Here is a 24,646-nt window from a genome sequence, read left to right as displayed (position 1 = left end):
TGTTGACTCTTTTCACTGAACTCAAAATTATCATCCATCATTCATTTCTTTAATTAAAATTCATTCCTTTCGGTATGAAGACAAACCTTTGTTTTCTACATTCCCTGGGCCTTATTTAAATTTCTTAGCAGCTAATGATCCACTCTTGCCTCTAGCATGTCCCACGGGAGATATGTTCACTGACTCTCTAATTTTCCCCCTGCTCACTGTTTTCCTCGGAGCAGCAAGCAGTGTTTAATTGTCCTGTTCAGGGGCCATCTTCAACTTGCTAATTCCAGGACCTCACTCATCTCTGCCTCTATAACCAGGGCTGAATACAAGGCTGAAGTGGAGCTATTTTCTAGCCTCTGCTTCCTTTCAGGTCTTCCACTGGCACCCAACTCTCACTTCCTTAATGCATGTGACGTCTCCTTTTGGATGTCTGTGGCGAGTCTGAGGGCCATTATATCTAGTAGGTCATTACTGAAAGCCTTGATTCTTGTATTCATGTATCATTAAGGAAATGTGTCGCAGGCTTTGACCCCAACAGGACAATAGGTTCAGGTATTGACTCATCTATGTCTATCAGTTCAGGACTGATCAGACAGGACCCCTCACCTCCAGGCACCTGGGTGGACCTGCATGCACAATGTCTTGCCTCTTCCTTCCCGGGGCTTCAGCTGTGGCTACCAGTACTTACTGCAGATAGAGCCTCCCCTGGTCCTCCGTGGAGGGTTTTACACAGTGAAAGGTGGGAAGGAAGCTATCCAGAAGACTGCTAAGACCAAAGCCAACCAACTAGAGTTCATGCAATTTTCTGTTTTCATCCCATGCTTGACAGCTAAGTGACTCTTAGAGACTTCAGCAAGATTGGCTTACAAAATATGCCATCGTAGCCTGTAACCCCAGCACTCGGGAGACAGAGGCAGGTGGATCTCTGTGAGTTTGAGGCCAGCCTGGTCTACAAAGCAAGTCCAGGACAGCCAGGGCTATACAGAGAAACCCCATCTCAAAAAAACAAAACAAAACAAAACGGCAGCCTGCTAGAAAAAGTCTAGCTCTCAGAGGGCAGCACTGTCATCAGTTTGTTTGCCACCGGAAACATGTGGTACAGGTACCAGCTGCTTGTTTTCCCTCGTGTCACCCCCTGAGCGGGTCTGCTGAGGGAGCAGGAGGACTTCTCTTCCTTCCTCCTCTGTGTCCTATGGCGCTCTACATACCTTTTCTGAGTGAAAATGGCCTCTGTCCAGTGTAGAACATTCATTTCAAGAAGACAGAGGTAATTTCTCTCGTGATCTCAGAAACTCTAAGAAGCAAACAGAACAGGAGAAACTCCCCTTCCATCCCCCACCCGCGCAGTTCAGCACCCTGTGTCCTCACCCAGGCAGAGACATCCCTGGCCACCTTTCTTGGGGTCCTGTTCTTTCCTGTCAGCTCTCCGGGGCTTCTCATTGCTGCAGGGAAAGGCACCTGGTGGGTTTGATGCTCTGGTTTCTGGTTTTCTCTCCTGTGGGAAATCACCTTAACCAGGTGTCTGGGGCGTCTGGCAGGCCTGAGCAGAATTCACGCACCTGGTGCCCTGGAGCTCGCTGCAAATCCCTCCAGTAGAGCTGGGGTGTAACCTGCACACCTGTCAGCAAGGCCCGGGCAAGTCAGCCCTCTAGAAAAATGTTCTCTTGAGAGGGTTTGTGATTTTGTAATTATAACAACTGTAGTAGTGACAATGTTCCAGATGTGATTTCAGGAAAGCCAGGACTGACCATTTTCTTTGGGCTCCAGAAAACCCCATTTGATGGGAAAAGACATCTTGCTCTGGCTTCTTGCTTGGCACTGCATGGGCTTTGGGGACACTGTTGTGTGTGAGACTGTTAAGAGGAAGACTTTCTCGGGACTTGGCGGTGTCTTGTTTGAGTCTGTGGTCAGCTCGCTATTCCCTGTTGCACAAACATTAGCCTCCCATTGTGTCTCTTCTGAGCAGCTTTATGACTTCCAGGCATTGGGGCATGTGTTTCTGTGGGAGTGGGGATCCCCGAGTGATTTAGTGCAGATAGTGCAGAACAGCCCGCCACTACTTTCTCATCAGCAGTGGAATTAGCTTGTTGACTGAAACCTGGAGGCTCCGGCAGCTTCTGGCATAGCACGAACACATCACTTTTCTCTCTAGCATGGTCTCTCCTGCAGCAGTCCCCTGGCAGGGAGCTGGGCCCTTCAAGTCAGCAAGTCTGTCCATTTTATTAGCACTCTTCAGCCCTGCAGTCAGATGAGAGCCCATTTTCTCTCCTGGAGCCAAGCCTTGAAAACCAAGGAACTCAGCAATAACCTCTGCCAATGCATATCCTTCGAGGCCCATGAGGACAAAGCCCTTACCTGTTTTCAAGATGAATGCTATGGTGTCCTCAAAGTCTCAGAGACTCTCAGACCAACGCTATCAGTCTCCTGCTCTTCTGCCCCTCAATTGTCAATTTGGCGGTCTTCTCATCTTTTTCCTGCTCCAAAGCAAAAGAGACACATGATACAGTGTAGAAAAAAAAAGGATGCTGGGAGCCAGCAAGAGAACCAGTATATTGAAAAAGTTTTGATCAACTGGATTTTGACCCAGAAAAAAAAAGTAGCATGGTTTCTCAGCATTTTCTCCCTAGAAGTGAGACCAGAACCTTCTAATGAGCCAGGTAAGACTGGGTACCTGGCTCCTCGTTCTAGTCCACTGTGCCCACATTTTGATTCTGTTTATCATATTGCTGGTTGGGCATCCCCAATCCCAGACCCCAAAATCCGACAGGCTCAGAAACGGGAAGCTTTTGTTTAGAACAAACGTGGTGCCATGAGCAGAAAGTGTCACGCCTGACCCAGGAGTTAGGCTGTAGTCACAATGCAGAGACACCAAAGATAGAGTGCACATCAGCGTACGCAAGGCACATAAAGAAAGGTGTGTGGGAAACACAGCTGAGCCTCCTGTTTAGACTCAAGTGCCATCTCCAAGGTATCTCATTATATATATGCAAGAAGTCCAAAAACTGGAACATTTCTTCTGGTCCAAAATATTTCAGATAAGGGGAACTTAGCTCTGTACTCAATCAAATTATAACCTAAAACAACTAATACACCATCTAATTTAATCCTGCTTTAGTGTGAGATTGAACAAAATAAAGCCTTTGAGTGGGTCATGTCCAGTCACAGTTATGGCTTAGTCTATGGGGGCATGGCAGCCCTTCCTGTGTCCATAGTGGTTGTGTCCAAGAAGCAGAGTGAGGAGGAGGAGGAGGGGGGAGGAGGAGGAGAGGGAGGGGCAGGCAGAGGGGGAGGGGAGGAGGAAGAAGAGGGGGGAAAGAGGAAGAAAAAGACAAGGAGGAGGGGAGGAGGAGGTGAAGATATGGGGGGAAGAGGAGAGGGAGGGGCAGGCAGAGGGGGAGGGGAGGAGAAGGAAGAAGAGGGGGAGGAGGAGGAAGAGGACAAGGAAGAGGAGGGAGAGGAGGAAGAGGAGGAGGCAGAGGAGAACAGAGATAAAAGCTTGTAATCAGCCCTATGTGGAGAGAGCATCCTTGTAGCCCAAGGCAAGCCAGTCTCCAGCTGGATCTTCTGGCCTCCTTGGCAGCTCACACATGTGCTGCACTTATGTTCGTGCAGGCAACATACTCATAAGATAAAAACAAATACATCTTTAAAAGAAAACAGCTTTCTCCTGATCAAACCTTCTTTTTGTTCTAACCATGACAACTTGTCTTGCTCCAAAATGAATGCACAGTTAATATTACTCATAAATTAAAAGCAACTGAAAACCCTTTTAAATCACAGTCTAACATGTCAACAGTAATTATTGTATTTCGTTGTGTATTCTTTTTTGGTTTTTGGTTTTGTTTTGGTTTAGGTTTGGTTTTTCGAGACAAGGTTTCTCTGTGTAGCCTTGGCTGTCCTGGACTCACTTTGTAGACCAGGCTGGCCTTGAACTCACAGCGATCTGCCTGCCTCTGCCTCCTGAGTGCTGGGATTAAAGGCGTGCACCACCACACCCTGCTTGTTGTATATTCTTATAGCGTTTCCTCATCTGCTGTGTTGATTCATATTGTCCTTCAAAGCCAAAAGCGTTATTGTTTTTCTTTACCATGTATAACAGTTGCAAAACATATTTTAAATGTGAGAAACATGAATATGGAGGGAGGGCTCAGTGGGTAAGAGCACTAGCTATTCCTTCAGAGGACCCAGGCTCCATTCTTAACACCCACATGGTGGCTCAAGCTGTCCATATCTCTAGGCCCAGAATATCCTGTCCCCTCCTGTAGCCTCCACAGTCACCAGGCACACAGGTGGTGTGCAGACATATATGCAGGCAAAACACCCATACACATGATACATAGATACATTCATTTTAGTGTAAAAAGTGGGAAACATATCAATTCTACTGAAACCCATTTCCCAGAGGCAACTGTTTCTAATTTACTTCAAGATGTCTACCCTTCCTTGCTTATTCAAGGCCTTGCTTATTCAAGCAAAAATGAAAATATACGTATTCTCTTTTGTAACATTTTCCCAGTTACTAATGTGTTAGTTGTGTTTTACCGTAACAGTGACACCTGTTGTTTCATTGTTGCCTGTCTAAAATTGCATTAATAGGTGGCCTGTAACTCATTCATGTAAAAGTTATGCACATATTGTTTCTTGCCCCCTGCCCTACCCTAGCCGGGAGATGGGTCCCTCTGCTTACTCCCTGAGTGCTTTCAGAACCTCTGGGAAACTCTTTGCTACCCTTTAGTTTTGCTCACATCCCTAAGAAGCTGTATGCTATAAAACCTGAAATCATCGCTAATGGATGGCCAGTGGAGAAAAACAAAACAGAGCGGACTTAGCTTTGAGGGAGGCAGCAGAGTAGGGACCATTGGGAGCGATGTGGGAACGAGTTTATAAAGCAGGTGGCCTCAGTATTACCTTGGGTGTGGCCTCCATATGTCTCTAGGCAACTGTCTTCCCAAAGACGTGACATCTATACAAGCTCAGACCTCACATATGGTAGTTTGTGGGGGTGCGGGTGAGTGGGGACAGGAAAGATTTTTTTTTTTTTTATTATTCCACTACTCCTTAGGCTGATTTTTTTTACCCTCTCTTGGGATTTCCCTTCCTGAGTCTTGTGCCAGTCTTTGAAAATAATCACACATGATAAAATCTTAATCCGTCACAGAGCATTTTGAACGGTGGAATTTTCTATCTGAAAATAACCAAAAGCCTTTTTTCCATCTGACATCATCCAGAAGAATTAGCAGCAGTAATGATCTGAAGTTAATTAGGGTAAAAACAAAATAAAAAAGGATTCTAGTGGAGGCCGGGGTTGTCAAGATGACTGGTGCTGAAATGTGAAACAAGATGGACATTTAAACTCAGGTATTTAGTGCTCTTAACACAGCCTGAAGTCCCTGAAAAAGAGAAATTTGCCAAATCAGGGGCCATGGTAAGTGGGATAGGATGAAGTCATAACATTCTCAAGATGCCTTCTCTGAAGAAAAGCCAACACGCCTTGATAAATAAACTCTGTCTGGTGCACTTTCTGAATAAGTCGCAATTTATGACAATCTTAGGCATAGGATTTTTTTTATGAAATGTAATTAAAGGTCACATTGCTGTTGGCATTTGGGAAAGGGTTTCTGATGATGCAAAACCTGGGGGTATGGAAGCTATTGTCTGTATTTTAAACCTCCGATTCGGGGACAGGTGGAGCAGTGCCGGAGCCAACCTGATGCAATGGGTTGGTGAGCATGGAAGCATGTTCTTGGGGTACCTGAGCTGGTATGAAGTATACAGACCCATGCAAGAGATGACTTGGAGGTCTCTGCAGACACCTTGCAATTGTCAAATTCAGGCTGTGCCTGAAATCAATCTCAATCTGTCCCCTGTTCCTCTCCAGGAAGGAAGTAGAGGCAAGTCATTCTTCCCCGGTCTGGACGGTAATTGAAGAAGACGCTAGGGATTTGAAACAGCGACAAGAGAGCCTTAAAAAAAAGAAAAAGAAGCCCACCAAGAGGTCGCCTCTCCGGGAGATGTGCTCAGAATCCGACGGCTCTTCCCGTGGCACCAGGTCCCCAGAGTGTACCCCCAGCACCTTCCCTGAGTCCGACGGCTCTTCCCATGGCACCAGGTCCCCAGAGTGTACCCCCAGCACCTTCCCTGAGTCCGGGGTGGGGGATTGGGAGGCACCCTGAACCTAGAGGACACTTTGAAACCGCTTTCAAGAGTAGTGTATGTAAGATGTTCCCCAGTTTCCAAGCCAGTGTAGGTCCCAGCACAACGAAAGCACCACCCCACCCCCCCCAGTCATGCTGACATCCACTTTCCCAGAGAAGGCTCTCAGATCGTGGTCTAGGACGCCGCCAACCTCGCCTCCGCTGGGACACCAGCACCAGGAGCAGCCCTGTCCTGACAGATTCCAGCCACCCACAGCACAAGGGGCTGAGGACCCGGCGCTGAGGACCCCTAAGGCACCCCTGTGGCAGCTAATTCTAAGCAAGCCACCATCCTTCAGGGCTGCTTAGATCCTAGCCTCTGGACGCTGTGGAGCAAGCCTCTCTGCTGAGGTAAGGCTTGACTTCATTCCATCCACTGCCTTCCTGGTGGGTGAGAGCCAGCTCCTCTTCTTCCCCCAACCCAGCTCTTACCGGTTGAACTTAGCGATTTTTCTGGCCAGTCTTTGTCTGCCATTGCCAGCCACAAAATTGTTTTCTCTCTCTCTGTCTCTCTCTCTCTCTCTCTCTGTCTCTCTCTCTCTCTCTCTCTCTCTCTCTCTCTCTCTCTCTCTCATTCGCTTTCGCTTTGCATACACTAGCCTGATAGGCCACTGTTGGAATGTTCAAGGTGCTTTGAGGGGTCCATGTAATCAGGTTCCACACCCATGATCTCATTTAAAATTGGTTCTTTCTTGTGAATTAAGGATTTTGTCACACATGTGAAGTCTGAAATTAAGACCTGGTTGGTAGCTTGTCTGAGACCTGCAAGACTAAGCATCTTCTATGTTACTGTTTTCTGATCATTTTATCGAGCCCTTCCTAATTGATTTTGTCTGTAGTCTGTTGTAGGTACCTCTGAGTGCAGAGCCCGAATAAACCCTTACACTGCAAAAAAAAAAAAACATTGTTCTGGGTGCTCATTTGCTGTCTCCTTCTCCTCTTTGTCCCTCCCTCCTCCTCCTCACTTATTTATTTATTTATTTATTTACTTATTTATTTATTTATTTATTTATTTATTTATTTATTATACAGGGTTTCTCCGCATATCCTTGGCTTTCCTAGAACCAAGATGGCATTAAACTCAGAGCTCTCCCTGCCTCTGCCTCCCAAGCTCTGGGCTTAAAGGCATGTGCCACCACTGCCCAACTTGCTACTCTTCTTCAACCACAGTTTAGTACCATCATATCAAAGTATTCCGTTCTCACTAATTTCAAAGCTAAACTAGCTCTCTCAGGGTCTCCCTTTTCTAGCTAGTAAGAGTCCTTGTGCTATTTTTTAAAAAGCACAAGTTATTAATAAGAAACCTTGGAGACCTTTGGAAAATGGAAAGGATAGGAAGAGTTCTGATACTCAAAAAGTGCACAGGCTAATTAAACATGGTGTTCACATTTCTGAACATTAGCACTGAAGAAATGAAGAGGAGGAATCCACTCCTAAAATCACGGGAGTATGAGAACCGCCAGCTTAGCCTAAGGCTGGAAAACAACAGCCTTGTGAGGAAAGAGCTAAAGAGTGAAAGTGGCAGGCAAAACAGAGGAGCATGTGGGTGGCAGGAGGCCTTGCTGCACCTGCCCGCCCAGGACCTGAAGCAACTTTCCTCTCCAGTCCTGAGAGGAAAGTTTGAATGGTGTGGTGGTGGGGGTCGGGGGAGCGAGGTCCTTCAGTGCCTGAAAGCATGGGTGCCCTCCTGCGTTCATCCATCGCTCAACCGGCCGGGCTTTTGGGCAGTCCACAGTCGTGGAGGATGGCCGCCACCTCTCTCTTCCTTCTCTCAATCTCAATGTTCTCGGGTTTTTTATTCCTTTTTTTTTTTTTTTTCCTTCTTAGAAAACTTTGTTTTAATGGGCCACAAAGAACCTCTAGAGATGCTGTTGACCTGGTGTCAGGGAAGTCAGCCAGCCTCTGGTGATTACTTAAGTCAGGGGGGGCCTCAGCTCCTCTGAAGGTCAAATATCCAATATTTCTTGTAAATCTTCCCTTTGACCTCCCTTCCGCAATGTATAACCTGTCAGTCCCTACCACGGTTCTCAATCTAGACCGGAAGTGAGCGTGATAAACAAAGGTGGGTGGAGCCAGCAGAGCCTCATGGTGGCTTGTAGACTGCAGATGTATTACACTGAGAGTTAACCACATGTTAACGATCACAACATCCTAAAGGCCAGAACTAAGTTTATCTAAAACTATTTCTCTGTGTGTCGGTCTCCTAAGGCACCTCAGCACTAAACTGCAGGAGTATTTTGTTTCATTCTTTCTTTATTATGTGTGTTTGCCTCCATGAGTGTGTATGTACCACATGTGCACATGCAGAGGCCAAAAGAGGGCACTAGATCCCCTGGAACAGGAGGTATAGGAAGCTGCGAACCTCCATGGGAGCGCTGGGAATTGAACCTGTGTCCTCTGCGAGAACAGCAAGTGTTCTTACCATCTAAGCCATCTCTCCAGCCCCAACTTTAGGCATATTTCGATCAATGAAGTCATCTTAATAATAAGCACAGAGATGCAAAAAGACATCTACCACTAAATATACCACAGCAAGATGTTTTAGAAGAATGAAAAGAAGTCAGTCTGGTGAGTTAGATTCTTCACATACACCTGTCTCAAAAGTGCCCGGAATCACAGAGTTTAACAAATAGACACACCCATTAATAGGCAATTCATGATAATGCTGGGAGGCTTTCCTCAGGATAAGCCTAATGTACAAAACCAGGATTGAAAGATACACATGTGGATGTGAGCACCTTTGCTCTCGGGGGGCATGGTTCAGCACCGTGTCACACCTTGACTTCTGGAATGGTTCCTAGCTACACACTCTCTCTCTCTCAGAGCCTGGGACTTTGTTAGGAGCTGGGTGGTCAGGAGGGGCGGGGTGGGGGGGGGGTGCATGGTATAAGTAAATAGGGCTATCCTTCCACCTTCTTTTCTACCTCTAACTATATTTATCCTAAACCTGCGTCTGTTAGAGAAATAGTTAATCTGTTTTTCTTTGGCATAGATCCAATAAAAATAAAATAATAATATACCATCAATTCCTACCAACACTTCCCAAGGCACAGTGTGTCTCCTCCCTGGGCACTATCCTGCTTGCAGACTCATGCCTCTGTGTGTGTGTGTGTGTGTGTGTGTGTTTCTAGACACTTCTGGGAAAGTCTCCATGTTTTCTGCTCGCTCCTATCTTAACTTGGAAGCCCCAGCAAGCTGGGATTTTATCAGTCCTCGTGTTACCAGGGCCATCCCCTGAATCTGGCTCAAGTGCAGAACTAGAAACCTTTGCTTTTGCTGCAGGGGCCCGGGGCCTCGGGCCCCTTGCGTGGGTTTTTCATTCTATACTAAAGGCCTATTTATCACTCATTGTCAATAGCCTAGCACCACCTGGGGGAAAAACTGTCAACTGAGAAGTTGTCTTTATCGGTTGATCTGTGGACATGCTTGTCGATTTATGTGCCAGACTCCAGGCCACTGTGGGAGGCACCATTCCCCAGGCTCGTGGCCATAGCAGATGTAAGGAAGCAAAGCAGGAGCCTGTGGGTGAGCAAGCAGCAGGCAGTGGTCCTCCATGGCTCACGCCTCCAGGTCAAGGATGGAGTGAAACCCTGGTGTGTAAGCCAAACACCACGCCACGCCTCCAGTGACTTTATCACAGCAACAAATAGGGAAGAAAAGTAACTACAGTAACGATAAATAACAATTCACCACCTTGTTACCATTTTTGGTCATTCTGGTCCATATTAAAATGGATCCTCACTGTAAGTTCAAACTCTGGGTCACGCAGTTGCAGGAAGTTAGGGTATGTCACTGTAGGCAAAAGTTAATGGTCCTGTTTGTGAGCGTTCCAGAATATACCAGGAAAGGAGTGATACCACACGTGGACCGGAACTTAAGCTTGGTTTACTGCTGTTTTAACTCTCTTCGTTGAAAATACTTCTGAGGGCCTGGAGAGATGGCTCAGAGGTTAAGGGCACTGACTGCTCTTCCAGAGGTCCTGAGTTCAATTCCCAGCAACCACATGGTGGCTCACAACCATCTATAAAGAGATCTGGTGCCCTCTTCTGGCCTGTAGGTGTACATGCAGGCAGAGCACTGTATGAATAATAATAAATAAATAACTTAAAAATGTATTTCTGAATTAAACAATTGTCTATTGGCAACCTTCATTGAAAATGTTGATAATTATACTAGACGCTTTTTAAAGATTTATTTTATATGTGTACGTGCGTTTTGTTTGTGTGTGTGTGTGTCTGTGTACCGTGTGCATGTCTGATACCCATGGAGGCTAGTAAAGGGTGCTAGATCCCCCGGACTCGGAGTTCCATGTCGTGAGCCACCATATAGGGGCTCGGAACTGAACCTGGGTTCTCTACAAAAGCAGCATGCACTCTCAAACACTGAACCATCTCTTCGGGCACTAGAATTTTTGATTCTCACAGCCAGTGAGAGGCCTCAGCCAGTCTCCAAAGTGAGAGGCTCTTTTTTTTTTCTTTCACTGTCACCATAATTGCCCTTGTCTTTCTATCTCCTGCTTCAGCTTTGTTTCAAAAGTGGCTTCGCCACAGGGGGGACTTGCACACGGTCTTTGTAGGAATGCTGCAGCGAGGCTCTAAGCCTCTCTGCCTGGGAGCTTTGTAAGGTCTAGCAAACTTATTCAGTCTCCAAAGCCTTTGCACATGCTTCTGTCCTTCCAGACTACATGCAAGGGATTCCCCACTGCTGGAAATCTATGTATGTCTAACTCCCTTCCTGTGGAGGGATCTAGAAGCCATTGGAGGCAATGATTACAGTTAGCTCCCGCATGCACAGACAGGTTCGACGTCTGTGGATCGAACCAGCCTCAGTTGGAAAAAAATGCAGGAAAAATGCATCTGTGCTAGTATGTACAGAGTGTGTTCTTGTCGTTTCCCCCTAAAGAATACAGTATAACACCTGTTTGCATAGTATTCGCATTACAGTAAGAATTGTGCCACCTAGAAACTTTAAATCTTCCTACAGGAGGATGGACACAGAGGCCTGTGAAAATGTCATGTCTTATAAGGGATTTAAGCATCTGCAAAGTTTTGTGTCCACAAGGGTCCTGGAACTACCATGCCAAGGGACCACCCACAGTGGAGGTTTGAAGGGACCACCCACAGTGGAGGTTTGAAGGGACCACCCACAGTGGAGGTTTGAAGCTTTACTGTGTCTATTGACAATACATACTTGCAAGTCCCATTCCCAAAGACACGGGATCGATGATTCTGAGGTCCGACCTGCCTTTCACATTATCTACCATTTCCTCTGCCCTATGTGAGTTCTCATTTACAGGTTACTGGGGAAACCGAGGTTCCCTTTTGGAGTTCTTGGTGTGTTTTGGTTGTTAAAGAGTGCTGGAGGGACCAGGAGAGCTCCTTAAGGTCTTAGCAAGTCCTGCTTGGACAACCAGGACTGGAGCAGGTGATGGGAGAAGAGCTCCACTCCCCTGCCTCAAGCCTGAGCCCCTGGCCCTCTCTACCAAGTGCCAAGAGAGTTCAAAGGCCTCCAAGACTGGGCCTATTTGGTTTCTCAGCTCGCTACAGGTGGTCTAGTTCTGTGCCTGCTTTTTAACACACAGAAGGCGTAATGCAGACCCACTGGCTCATCATCTTGTGACATCACTTTCAGAGAACTCAGGCTACCAATAGGGCACATGTGCCTGGAAAGAGTGAGATTTCATCTCAAAAAGTGAATACTAACTAAACCTGTCACTTCACCTTGAGCTAGTCAGCCCGCCTCCTGGGATCCCCTTTATTTATCTTTTCAATGGACAGGTGTGAGGGGTGGACTGACCTGTGGGAAGAAATCTGATGCAGTCAGCAATCTCTAGAGAACTTTCTAGATCCACCTCCCGTGCTCCCCGCCCCCACCCCCACCCCCCGCCACACACAACTAAAGCACGTGGCACTAGTAATCCAGGGTCCAGATAACACACAGGTAGTGAGAACACAGGGGAAAGAAAGGGATGGAAATACCTTTGACCCCATGGGTAAATGGAAGCAGCCATGGTGCTGGGGTTAGGAGAACAAGGAGAGATTAAAAAAAAAAAAAAGAGGAGTCGAGGAATGATAAAGACTGTGGAGGCGTGAGAGGGATAGAGAGAGCCAGAAGCCATAAATTCTCATCTGTTAGTGGGAAATCAGAGCTCAAATAGAGATGAAAATTTCCAAAGCAGCACTTGACAGAGCGCTCAGTGGGACTGTAAACCACCCAGTGAAGAAATGTACTTTTCATTACCTCACATCAGGTCAAATGTGTGCTCTGTGGCCACTGGCAGGTAGGTGGGATGCAGTTGCATGATTTAAATGTCGCCTAGATCTTGTGAATAATACACTGCACGAGGCATTCCAGAGGACCTTAATGGTGTCCCATAGAAACCTCCTCTTCCTTTGCGCAGCCCTGTCACCGCTCTAGAGGCGGTGGGACGTGGGAGAATGGAGCAGATAGATAAGGCGGAGGAAAGTCTCACGCGGCAGCCAGCTTTATTCAGAGCATCAGACAATTTATACTCTGTGTGTTAAGAAGAGTCGCATGAGCGACGTGCACAATCACAAAGGCAAGCCACACGTGGGGCAGACAAGCTGCATGGGGCAAAACCAAATTTTTCCACAGCGGCACATAAATAAACCACTGCCAGCTGTAATGAATAATCTGGAGTAAATCACTCCTATTTCATACACCTGGGTGGGGGCACGAAAGCACAAGCCAAGAGCAGTTCTGTGGTTTAGAAGAAACTGGAGGTCACTGGGCATCTGACTTGTGCGTCTGACCGCCTTCAAGGCTGGCGGACCCAGAGACTGGGTCGCTGATGTTCAAGGCACTTTGGCGTGTGTTACCTCCGTTATCCTCAGGATGGGAAAGGACTCCTGGCTCCATTTGCATCCACGAGCTGGGTAACCGAGCAGGGATGCAGTGAGCGCCTCCTGTCTTTGTGAAGCTTAGGGACTCCTTAGGGCAACAGAAGGGACAGGAACTCCATTACAGAGGCAGATGGAGAACAAGTGCTGCAGAGAAAAGTGAAGCACGGCGTGGGGTGGGCGTGGGAAGGGGAGGGTGGAATATCCCGGTGGGACAGGAAGTGGTTTGAGAGGCAACGGGACGAGTAGTAAATGCCTCCCTGAGAAAGGGATCTGTGAATAGAGGCCGAGGAAAAGAGGGAAGGACCAGGTTGCACCTGGCTGCTGGATGAGTCATAATGATGCTTATAAGAGGGCAGGGGTTAAAGCGAGAGCAGATGCCGGGCTGGGAAGCCATTGTAATGGTCGGGGCCAGATAGCAGGATGATGGAGCGAACAGCGTAAGTGGAGGAGCTGAGAAGTCCAGACTTAGTATGAAGATTGATGGGTGAGGTATGTTCCAGAAATAGCTGTGGTTTATGAAAGAAATGGGGGAGTCTTAGATTTTAAGGCTGAGCTCCTTGAAGGACGGCGTTGTTACAACATGAAGGTCTTTAGAAATGAGATTTAAATCAGAGGAAGAAGCCGTGACTCTTAGAGCGTGCCAGTGCTCCTAGGGACTGAGTGGTGGAGGGAAGGCTGAGGCCAGCCTCGGGAGGGATTCGCGGGCACTGAAGATAGCCTGTCTTCACCCCACCGCCCTCACAATCAATGATTTAAAAACACAAATAATGCAGGGGCTAGCGAGATGGCTTGGTGGGTAAGAGCCCTGGCCGCTCTTCCAGAGGAATAGGGTTCAGTCCCCAGCACTCACATGAGGGCTTTTACAACCATCTCTAACTCAGTTCCCGGAGACCCAGCGCCTTCTCCCGCAGGTACCAGGCACGAGTGCAGTGCACTCACTTTAAATCTAAAAAGACTTCTGATATGATTTTAGCAAAGCGTAACTTGTAGCCAATTAAATGTGTCCCTTGGCCGTGCACCGTGTACTGTCACAGCACGCTATACCAGATATGGAATGTTGCCGTCTCTCTAGACAGTCTCTTCCTGCCCCATCGCTAAAGACCGCCTTACTGACTACCCAGGTGCCATGGTTTGTGCTGTCAACTTGACACGACTTCGGATCACCTGGAAAGAAAGTTTCAATGAAGGAGTGTCTAAGTTGGTCTGTGAGCATGTCTGGGAGGAACTTTGGTTGTGTTAACTGAGGTGGGGAGGCCCAGCCTAACTATGGGCGGCGCCGCTTCCTGAGCTGGGATCTTAAATTGTGTGAGCAAGTGTTTCTCACTGTAGACACGTGTGTGTTCATTTCTCTGCTCTTGGCTGTAAGCAGCGTGACCCGCTGCTTCAAGCTCCAGCCGTGACTTCCCTGAGATAACACACTTGTAGGCTGCAGTGCTGTAGCTCCGCATTGCTTCTGAGACCTGGAGCTGTCAATTCTGTTGGCACTAGTCATTCTAGGGGGCGTGTGTACTAGTTCTAAGGGGTGTGTGTTAGTTCTACGGGTGTGTTCTAGTTCAAGGGGTGTGAACTAGTAGCTCACTATAATGTAAGTTTGTATTTCAACCTTCTTATTAGAATCTTGACTACTAATGACATTGAGTGTTTTTCATAGGTAGATTTCCCGTCCCCTTGCATCCTCCTTGACAGGATGTCTGTTCAAGTGTTATCTCTGTTTGTTGACGGAGTTGCCTTTTTGTTATTGACATGTGGAATCTTTATGCACATAAAAAAATGAATCCTTTGTCAAACGTGTGTGACTATCTTATCTGTGACTGGAGCTTATCTATGCATTCCTTTTTGCAAAGTCCTTTTAGATGACTTAAGACTTTCAGAAAATTTGCAAAATCAGTCCAAAGAATTTCCATATTGCTTTTCCTCATAACCTGTGGATGTTAATATTTCGCCATATCCACCTCTGTTTTTCCACATTGTCTCTCTGTTTCTGTCTCTCATGTATACTCTATGTAATTTTGCTTGCTTTTTGATGTAGGTTCTTGCTATGTGGCCTGCTCTGGTTTTGAACTTGTGGCAATCTGCCTTCCTCAGCCTTCCACACTCTAAGATTACAAATGTATAACACCACTCACAGCTCACTATTTTTTTCCAAACCCTTTGACACTAAATGATGAAGATTATATTCTTTTAGATGTACTAATTCAATGAGAATTTTTAAAAAGCAAAGACATTCTTACTTAGCCATAGTACATGATCAAAAATAGTGCTGACACTAACAGGGTTTTATAATCAGTAGGGCCTGGTTCTAACCTCACCAGTTGCCTGGCAATGACCTTTATAGCAAAAGAAGAAAACTGCAACACTTGGGGGTCTGCACCAAGATCAGTCTCCTTTGATCTGGAGGATTTCTTCATCTTTGATATAACGATATAGCATCCATGCTACATATTTCATAGACTGTCCTCTGCATTACCAGCTGGTATCCTTTGGCAGGGAGAGATTTTTTTTAATTTGATAAAGTATAGTTCATTGTTCTGGTGCATTAAACCTTTCGTGTCCTATAGAAATTTTACTCTAAAGCCAGGGAATTATTCTGAGATTGTTTGTTTGCTTATGCATTCAAATATTTTTTGGTTTCATTTGGTTGGTTGGTTTGGTTGTTGGTTGGTTTGGTTTGGTTTCATTTGGCTTTGTTTTTCAAGACAAGATTTCTCTGTGCATAGCTTTGGCTGTCTTGGAGCTCACTCTGTAGACCAGGCTGGCCTCCAACTCATAGAAATCCACCTGCCTCTGCCTCCCGAGTGCTGGGTAAAATGCATGCACCACTACCACCCAGCTAAAGTCTTGTTTTTATAATGGAGAACGATACCATTGTAGCTCTTGCTCCAAAATATATCTAGTCCATCATGATGGAAAAGCCACTGCAGCTGGGCGTGGAGCAGCGGGCACATGGGCTCAACATGTCTGCAGTCAAAAGAGGAAAGCAATGAACACACACACTTCAGGGCCCAGCTCCTTCCCCACTCTTCCAAAACCACTGCATTTTTTTTTTTCATTTCAATTTATCTTTATTACTTTTTCAATGTAGGAGCTAGAGAGATGGCTCAGTAGTTAAGAGTACTGGCTGCTCTTTCAGAGGTCCCAGGTTCAATTTCCAGCAACCACATGGCAGCTCACTACTGTGACTCCAGCTACAGGGGGGTCTGACACCCTCATGCTTACATAATGCTGGCAAAACACCAATGCACATAAAAAGTAATAATAATTTTTTTTTTAAAAAGAATTTCAGCCGGGCAGTGGTGGTGCACGCCTTTAGTCCCAGCACTTGGAAGGCAGAGGCAGGTGGATCACTGTGAGTTCAAGGCCAACCTGGTCTACAAAGTGAGTCCAGAACAGCCAAGGATACATAGAGGAACCCTGTCTCAAAAAAAAAAAAAAAAAATTTCAATGTATTTTGGTTATATTAACCCTTCTCCCCAACTCCCTCCAGATCCACGCTTCCTTCCCTACCTCCCCAACTTCGTGTGTTCTGTGTTTTTTAGCCCGTCGGGTCCAGTTTGTGCTGTGCTCTGGGTTGATGGATACCCACTGGAGAGTGGGGGGACCTACCTGGGGACTTACCCTTCAAGAGAACTGATTCTGCCTTTCTCAGGAGCCTCCAAGTGACAATTGCTCCTCAGCTAGGGGTGGGACTTCCTGCCAACCTGCCCTCTCCATCCTGGGATTTTGTCTGGATTGAACGTCCACAGGTCACTATCACACCAATCAGCTCACATGCAGCTGCCCTGACGTGTCCAGAAAGCACTGTTTACTCATAGCCTTCCCCCACCTCTTTCTGCCTTGTCCTCCTCAGTGATCCCTGAGCCTTGGGGATAGAATACTGTAGACATCCCATTTAGGGCCGAGAATTCTACAGTCGCTGTGTTCATTGCCATCTGTTGGCTCTGTTTATTAACAATTAAACTTTATTAAACAACCCAACTAACACACACAAGAAGGAAAAAAAGGTTAAAGGGACAGAAGAGTGAACCTCCGGTATCCGTTCCACTGGACGGGTCCTTAGGTGTTTCTCCGTCCAGAGTGCTGGTCCGGCCGCTCCTCCTCTCCGCGCGCTCTCCTTCTCTCCTTCTACCTCTTCTTTTTTCCTCACCACCTTCCCAGTCACATGCAAAGGGCGGTCCCTTCTCCCTTCGAGGGTCAATTAGGAAAACAATAGCCACGGTGGGGTTCCCAGGTCTGCTTCCTGAATTCCAAGCCCAGGAAGGCTCCAAACAGTCTCTCACAAGGTATTCATGGTGTGCCCCAAGGGTAAAGCCCGCCAAGACTGCTTCCACCTGTGACAAAGCTTAATCTTTCCCACAGCCATCAGCTACAAAAAGATGTTTTTCTGATTGGAGTTGAGCAATGCACTAATCTTTTGGGAATCAGTTTACGAGCGTGCCCGTTTAGCAGATTGGTAGTGGCAAGTGCCCCCATTTGGCCTCCCACCTGCGTAGCCACAGGTTCCTGGATCTGATAATGGTGACAGGCAGGGGTTTCATCTCGTGGAACAGACCTTAAATTTAATAACAGAGTAGTTTGGTTACTCCTGTGATGTTCTCGCCATCATCGCACCCTGGGCATGTCTCTCCAGGCGGGGCATCTGTGTGGTTTGTCGGGCTTATCGGTGGGTACCGTCAATGAGCATTTTTCTCCTCTAGTACCTGGATACATGGAAAGCTACTGGCTCCTTTTCTAAAATTTAATTTTATGGATGTGCTTTGTGTGTGCCTGCTTGTCTGTATATGTACCATGTGCGTGCAGAAGAGGGTGCTGGATCCCTTGTAATTGGAGTTATAGGCAGTTATTAGTAGCATGACCGTGAGTGCTGGGAACAGGACCCAGGTCCTCTGCAAGGACAGGTTCACTTAACCAGTGATCTATCTCTCCAGCCCCCTGGCTCTCACACTTAGGTCTGTTCACAGTCTCTCACAGATTAAACAGGGACTGGCATTGGCTTTTATCTATACCTATCCAGGCATTCTGGAACCTTCTCTTAAAGATGAATCCCCTTGCTTTCTGCGTCTGTGATGAGAGCCGTTACCAAAAGCATCTTGTGGAGGAATAAGTTACAGTCTGTCACCAGGGGGGCCAAGGCGGGAACCGAAGCAGCTCACCTACCTTTCTTGAACCTGTACCCACCTGCCTAGAGATGGTACCGCCCACAGTGGGCGGGACCAGGGCGGGGCCCGGACCCTCCCACATCAATCAGCAACTGAGAAAAAACGCGCACGCACACACAGACATGCCCACAGGCCACGCTGAGGGAGACAGGTCCCACCCGGGTTGAGACTCCCTCTTCTCAGGCATGTCTAGGTTTGTGTTATGTTTACAAAATGACAACTTGTCCCGGGACCTTTATCGAAATCAGTTGAACATACATATAAAAGGAGGCTTTTCTAGAATTTCTATTTTGCTTGGCTAACCTGTTAAGACAATACCACTCAATTTGGATTATCGTAACTTCATTCAGCATCTTGAAATCAAACAGTGGAAGTCCTCCATCTGTGTGTCCCTTTTTACAAGGGGGTTTTGTGTACCTGTCTCCTTTGATCCTGTGTGAAGTTTCGGAATGCAATTTCTTCAGAAACACCTACCGGGCTTTTGGCAGGGATTTACATGAAATCAACCAATCAGTGTGGGAGAAAGACACCTGCAAGTTTCTGAGACTTTACAATACCCTCCGTGACACACAGCTGTGGTTCCATCCGGAGTAAGAGCCGGTTACTCTTAGGGGACGCTGTGCTTGGTCCTGTGACAATATAAACTTCACTTTCTGTCGTCTGTTGTTAGACTGTAGCACAGCTGGGGCTGATGGGTTAGTCGTATTGTGAGACTCACTTACTGGTTCCATAGACTTTCCACACGCATGAATGTGCTGTCTGCCAATAACCAGTTATCTCCTCACATGGCTTTTTCTCCACGTTTGGCTTGCTAAAAATGTCAGAGTTAAGCAGAAGTATTGAAAGTGAGCGTCCTTGCCTTGCTCCAAATCTGCTTCCAAATCAGCGTGATACCAGCATCCTGAACGACTTTTTATCAAGTTGAAGATGTTTCCTTCTGCTCTTTCTGAGTTAAACATGCCGTGCAAATGTGCATACACGCAGGCGTTGAACTTTGTGAAATAAGCCATATAACCCGAAAGCCGGCTAAGAAAAGGCACCTGGGCTGGAGAGATGGCGCATCAGTCAAAAGCATTTGCTGCTCTTGGGGAAGGTTCGGGTTCCGTACCCAGCACCCATGCAACAGTTCACAACCATCTGTAACTCCAGTTCCGTGGGATCCAACACATTCCTCAGGCCTCCGAGGAGACTGCATGCACTGATGTACATGCAGAGCCCATACACGCAGGCAAAATACAAGCATAATATAAATCTTTTAAAATGGTTCCTTACTCTTCTTTGCATATATATATATATATATACACACACACACATATACATATATATACACACATATATAGACATATACATATATACCTGTCTTTGTACATATACATATATGTGATATATATGTATATGTGAGGTATGTGTGTGTGTATATATATATATATACATATATATACATACCATATATATATAAACATATTCTGAGCTGTGGGGTGTATATCACAGAAACAACACCATGATTTATATTAGTATAAAATTAACCATAATTTTTAAAGTGGCAATAAGATAGGTCTTCATAGCACCCTAGAGCTGGAAGTAGCCAGACAGACTTGGAATGGGATCTTTCCTCATGGCTAGCATAAACGTCAATGAAATGTGCATCATCGCAGCCTGATGGGCCAAAAGTAAGACAGCTGCTTGCACAGACCAGAGCTGGCCTGCAGTCTCTGAGCCAGCAGGAAACACTTAACCTGAGCCGGTGGCTTTTATGTTGGAAGGGTTGCAGTTCTAGCTGGTCAGGAGCCGAACGTGGGGAGGGGCCCCATGAAAGCAGAGGGGTGTGAGAGCCTGGTGCAGGTGGGGGTGAGCTACGGCATTCCGCAGTGTCTTCACTATAACTGCTGCAGACTGAGGTGACTAAGACCAACCTGCGGCTGAACAACATCAAGGCACTATGCCTTCCAGCCGTTAGCAGAGCATCACCTGACATCCTCTGCTTTCTCACCAATGACCACCCCAGAAACAGCAAGGGAGCCCCTTTTGCTCCTTGTCACCCCAGCATCATCTACTGAGAAACTTGAACACACACACATGAAGAAAGTGTTTAGAAATTTTGCCCACTGCTATGGGGTAAATACTGAAGAATGAATCCGAAGCCAAAAAACAATGAATTGGTACCCAAGACAGGGCAGTTAGGGAACAGGGTGTCCTAAGCCATTACATAGTTGGCCTTCCCAGAATTCTCTTACAAGATTCTGAGATAGAAATCAATTCATTTCCTTCCTTTCTTTCCCTTCTTCCTTTTTTTTTTATGTATAGGGAACCTGAGTCTCACATTAAATTTAACTTAGCGCAAATTTAAAGGAATTTCAAGTTAAGTTGTGTAGGTCTTATATCAGAATAAGTCCAATTACATTAAACAATTTTAAATTGTATTAGGGATAAAACATAGAAGAGCAGCAGAGAAAAATAGACATCATTTAGTTAGTAGAATTACACATTTCTAGGCTTTCAATGAGTGAAATAAAGAAAAATGTAAAATGTACTCAAATCTCAAGGCCAGTTATCAGGACTCAAGCAGATGGGAGCAGAGTGATGGTTTCATAAAAAAAAAAAACAAACAATAATATGAAAGTCTGTTAGTATTACACTAAGATCTCATAAAAATTGGAAGGAAAAACATCAAAGCTTGAATATCAGTGGGAAAGGGACAGAAAGAGAAGATTCTCAATGTTTTAATCTGTGTAAGAAGCAGATAAGATAATGTTCAACTTACTTTCTCTTATTTAAATGCAAATTACAACTGAAATGGGGTCTACTTATGCATTAAATTGGAAAATAAAATAGGTGTTGGTTTAATATATGTATTGAAACTGGGAAGTGACTGATGCCCATAGAAATTGCTAGAATGCCGAGTGTGGTGGCGCACGCCTTTAATCCCAGCACTTGGGAGGCAGAGGCAAGTGGATCTCTGTGAGTTCGAGGCCAGCCTGGTCTACAAAGCAAGTCCAGGACAGCCAAGGCTACACCGAGAAACCCTGTCTTGAAAAACCAAAAGAAACAAAAGAGCTAGAACACCTAATTTTTGATGTTTATGCTCTTGGAGTGACTCTACTTCTGAGAGGTAAACAGAAGATTCTGTTCATGTGTTTAAGATAGTGGTGAAGAGGAACAGAAATAGGGAATAATGTAAACAAATGTTTAAAACAATCAGTAGGTGGGTTGGAGAAATGGCTCAGCAGTTTAAAGGGCTTTTTCTCTTACAAGGACCAAAAGCTCAAGTTGCCAACACCCACATCAGGCAGCTCATACACCCCTAGAACACCAGCTCTAGGAGATCTGGCAGTCTCTGTTAGTCTCTGCAGACAGACAGACAGACAGACACATACACACACACACACACACACACACACACACACACACAATTAAAATATATATTTAAAAATCAGCAATGTGGGACTGGTTCAGAGATTAAGAGCACTCTCTGCACTCCCAGAGGACCTGAGTTCAATTCCCAGTAAGCGACATGGTAGCTCACAACCACCTATAATGTGCTCTCTTCTGTGTGCAAGCATACATGTGACAGAACACTTATCTGTAGTAAATAGATAAACAGTTGTTAATTTTCTCTTATTATGTAATTCATTTGAACATATCTGTGGTTGGTGATAATTTATTTGGCCATAGCCAAATCTCATGGGAAGCTAGTGCCACAAAATAGGCTATTTATCAAGGTGGAGTAGAGAATTAAAATTGAGCAGCAAATTTATATCATTGTTGCTGTCATCATGGATGAGCATATGAAGACTCATTAGAAGGTAGTATAGAGCACATATATTTGATTTGTTAGGTCAGTGGTTCCTTTGCAAGACAGGATTTCATCAGACCTGTCTGGGACTCCTCCGGAGCCATCTTAGCCTCAGACTCAAAACCATGGTCCACTGGGATATGGCTCAAAGTTGATTTTTGTTGTTTTGTTTTGGTTTTTTGGTTTTTTGGTTTTTCAAGACAGGGTTTCTCTGTATAGCCTTGGCTGTCCTGGACTCACACTGTAGACCAGGCTGGCCTCAAACTCACAGGGATCCACCTGCCTCTGCCTCCCAAGTGCTGGGATTAAAGGTGTGTGCCACCGCAACTGGCTGAAAGTTGATTTTTAAAGTTCTATGATTACTAGCCTTATGACTGCTTATTAGCAATCATTATATTTAATGTTGTTGTGTATGTGTTATGTGTGAGCATATATATATATAGTCACCTGTGTTTGTGTGTATATGTGCATGCATGTGTGTGTATGTGTCCTGCTTTTTTGAGACAGGGACTCACTACATAGTCCTGGCTGTCCTGAAACTCCCTAAGTAAATGACAAATTCATAGTGATCCCCCTGCCTCTGCCTCCTGAGTGCTGAGGGTCCATGCCCAGCTATGAAACCCATTCTTTTAAATGTAGCAATTGACAGGAAAAGAATTCAAGTATGTTGACAAGAAAGTGGCTGAGCCAGGATTAGGTCATTCCTGCTTGAGATATTTGCCATAAGCCAGCCTTCTTTCTCACTACCCTTTGTCAGCTGTTGGAAGAGATGTCATTGTAAGCAATCCTTAGACACTCTCAGGCTGGTCATCCTGCAAACAGTGACAAACAGCAAGGAGACCATGCCTCAAACAAGGTAGGAGGTGAGGATGGACAACTAAGATTTCCCTGTGGGCTGTATACATGTGCTGTGACATGTACGCATGCATGCACACACACATGCACACACACATGTACACACACACACTCACACACACACATGTACACGCACACACACACATGATATATACACAAAATGTGCGACAGACTCTTCGTGTTTACTCGTGCCTATGAGGACAGTATAGACCTGAGCACATCACACATGTAGTGAAAACACTGCTCACATTCACAGGAAAAGTCACCAACACAAAATTTGCATCCATTACGTACTTGCCAGCTTCAATACTTAGCAAAAGTGGCTAGCCTTTAATGGAAGGATTTGGGCTCAGAGAAAAGTTCCTGAGACATCGATGGAGTTGGTTGTGTTGGGGAAAACGCTTGCTCAGCGTTCAGTGTCCTTCATCTGGACCTTTGCACACTCTGATTCCACTCTGATTCTACTTGCCCCCGGAGATGAGGTAGGTTAGTTCCCATGACCCCACAGTCCTCCTCATGCACTCATGACATTGATGGAATGTTAACCCTTTCAACCTCATTAATTGGATTGTCTTCTGTCTTTTAAACAGTTAGTAAAATATGAGACATAGACACTACCATTGTTTGCTGCCTAGAAAGGAGTGGGCAAAATGGGCTACACACACACACACACACACACACACACACACACACACTGGCTGGGAATTCTCACAGCAGAAACTGACATCATGTTGTTTCTCATAAAACACTTGATTTCACAAGCTGCCTTATCACCAGCCAAGGATCCAGACCAGAGCTCTACCCAGACCAGCCCACTGCCCCGCCCCTTGCCGACAGCTGAGCTTATCTGCTTATGGAGCTGCTTACCTTCCGTTAATCTGGTTATCCCCTTATCAGAGTGTGTGCTTTTCAACACAGCCGGAAGAGCCATAAGGCTCCAGCAGGAATACCTGTGCTTTTGCCTACCCAGGGCACAATGTAGGTGATTTCAAAGCAGCCTTTACCCACAAATACCAGGTCTTGAGCACATCTAAGTCTGTTTGAATTAGAAAGATTCCACACAGAGTGGGAAACGCATTAATTCTCCTTCTGCTGTTTATTTAAAAGCAATATATATATTGCTTTTGAATATAGATGGCACCCAGAATAAATAATGAATTATAGAGACTGGGAAGATGGCCAGAGGGCTTGCGGCACCAGCATGAGCACCAAGTTTGAACCTCTAGCATCTGAGAGAAAGTTAGGTGCAGCAGCTCCCCCTGCAGGCCCAGCAGTGGCGAGGCAGAGACGGGAGGAGTCACTGCTGGCCAGCCAGAAAGTGAGCTCCAGGTCCAAAGAGAGACTTTGCCTCAAAAATAAGGTGGGCAGTGATAGAGAAAGACACCTGACATTAACCTTGGCCTCCACATATGCACAGGCAGGCATGGGCACCTGTGCATACAAATGTGTACACATAAGCAACAAGACACACACACACACACACACACACACACACACACACGCGCGCGCGCGCGCGCGCACACGCACACGCACACACGCGCGCGCGCATGCACTTTTGTTTACACAACGGAACTAAATGATAGCTACATGAAATCTCTCTGAAGCCTACTAACCTAATATCTGCTATTGATAACAGCAAATATCAGAAGACAACACAGACCATCGATCGTACTTATCCTAAATTTCAAAAGCTAAGAACCCACAGGGCACGCCCTCAATCACACATGTGTGTACCTGTGATCAGATCCAAGGCGTCTGGGCATGGCTAGCACTTATCCTTTCACATCTACAGTG

The 24,646-nt window shown here is 46.0% G+C and overlaps 1 protein-coding gene across 7 annotated transcripts in view; it reads left to right on the top strand.

The window, feature by feature from the left end:
- Nucleotides 1–7,079, top strand: part of VWA3B (von Willebrand factor A domain containing 3B) — a 185,507-nt gene extending 178,428 nt beyond the window's left edge. For 5 of the 7 annotated variants that reach the window (XR_014773982.1, XR_014773983.1, XR_014773984.1 and 2 more), the window contains 3 exons: nt 5,870–6,040; nt 6,306–6,536; nt 7,025–7,078. Coding sequence is in view for 2 of the 7 variants with exons in the window: in XM_084754602.1 (XP_084610728.1) it covers nt 5,870–6,040; nt 6,306–6,429 (295 nt within the window). In the remaining 5 variants the exon portion in view is untranslated. Of the gene's footprint in view, nt 1–5,869; nt 6,041–6,300 lie in introns of all 7 variants that reach the window. The other 2 variants (XM_084754603.1, XM_084754602.1) reach the window with 2 other exon arrangements.
- The last annotated feature ends 17,567 nt before the right edge of the window (nt 7,080–24,646 follow it).

Source organism: Acomys minous (assembly GCF_964271855.1).
Source record: "Acomys minous genome assembly, chromosome: 13".
In the NCBI taxonomy this organism is placed as follows: Eukaryota; Metazoa; Chordata; class Mammalia; order Rodentia; family Muridae; genus Acomys; species Acomys minous.
Note: the sequence above shows the minus strand (reverse complement) of the source record. Positions and strands in the feature narration are given on the sequence as shown.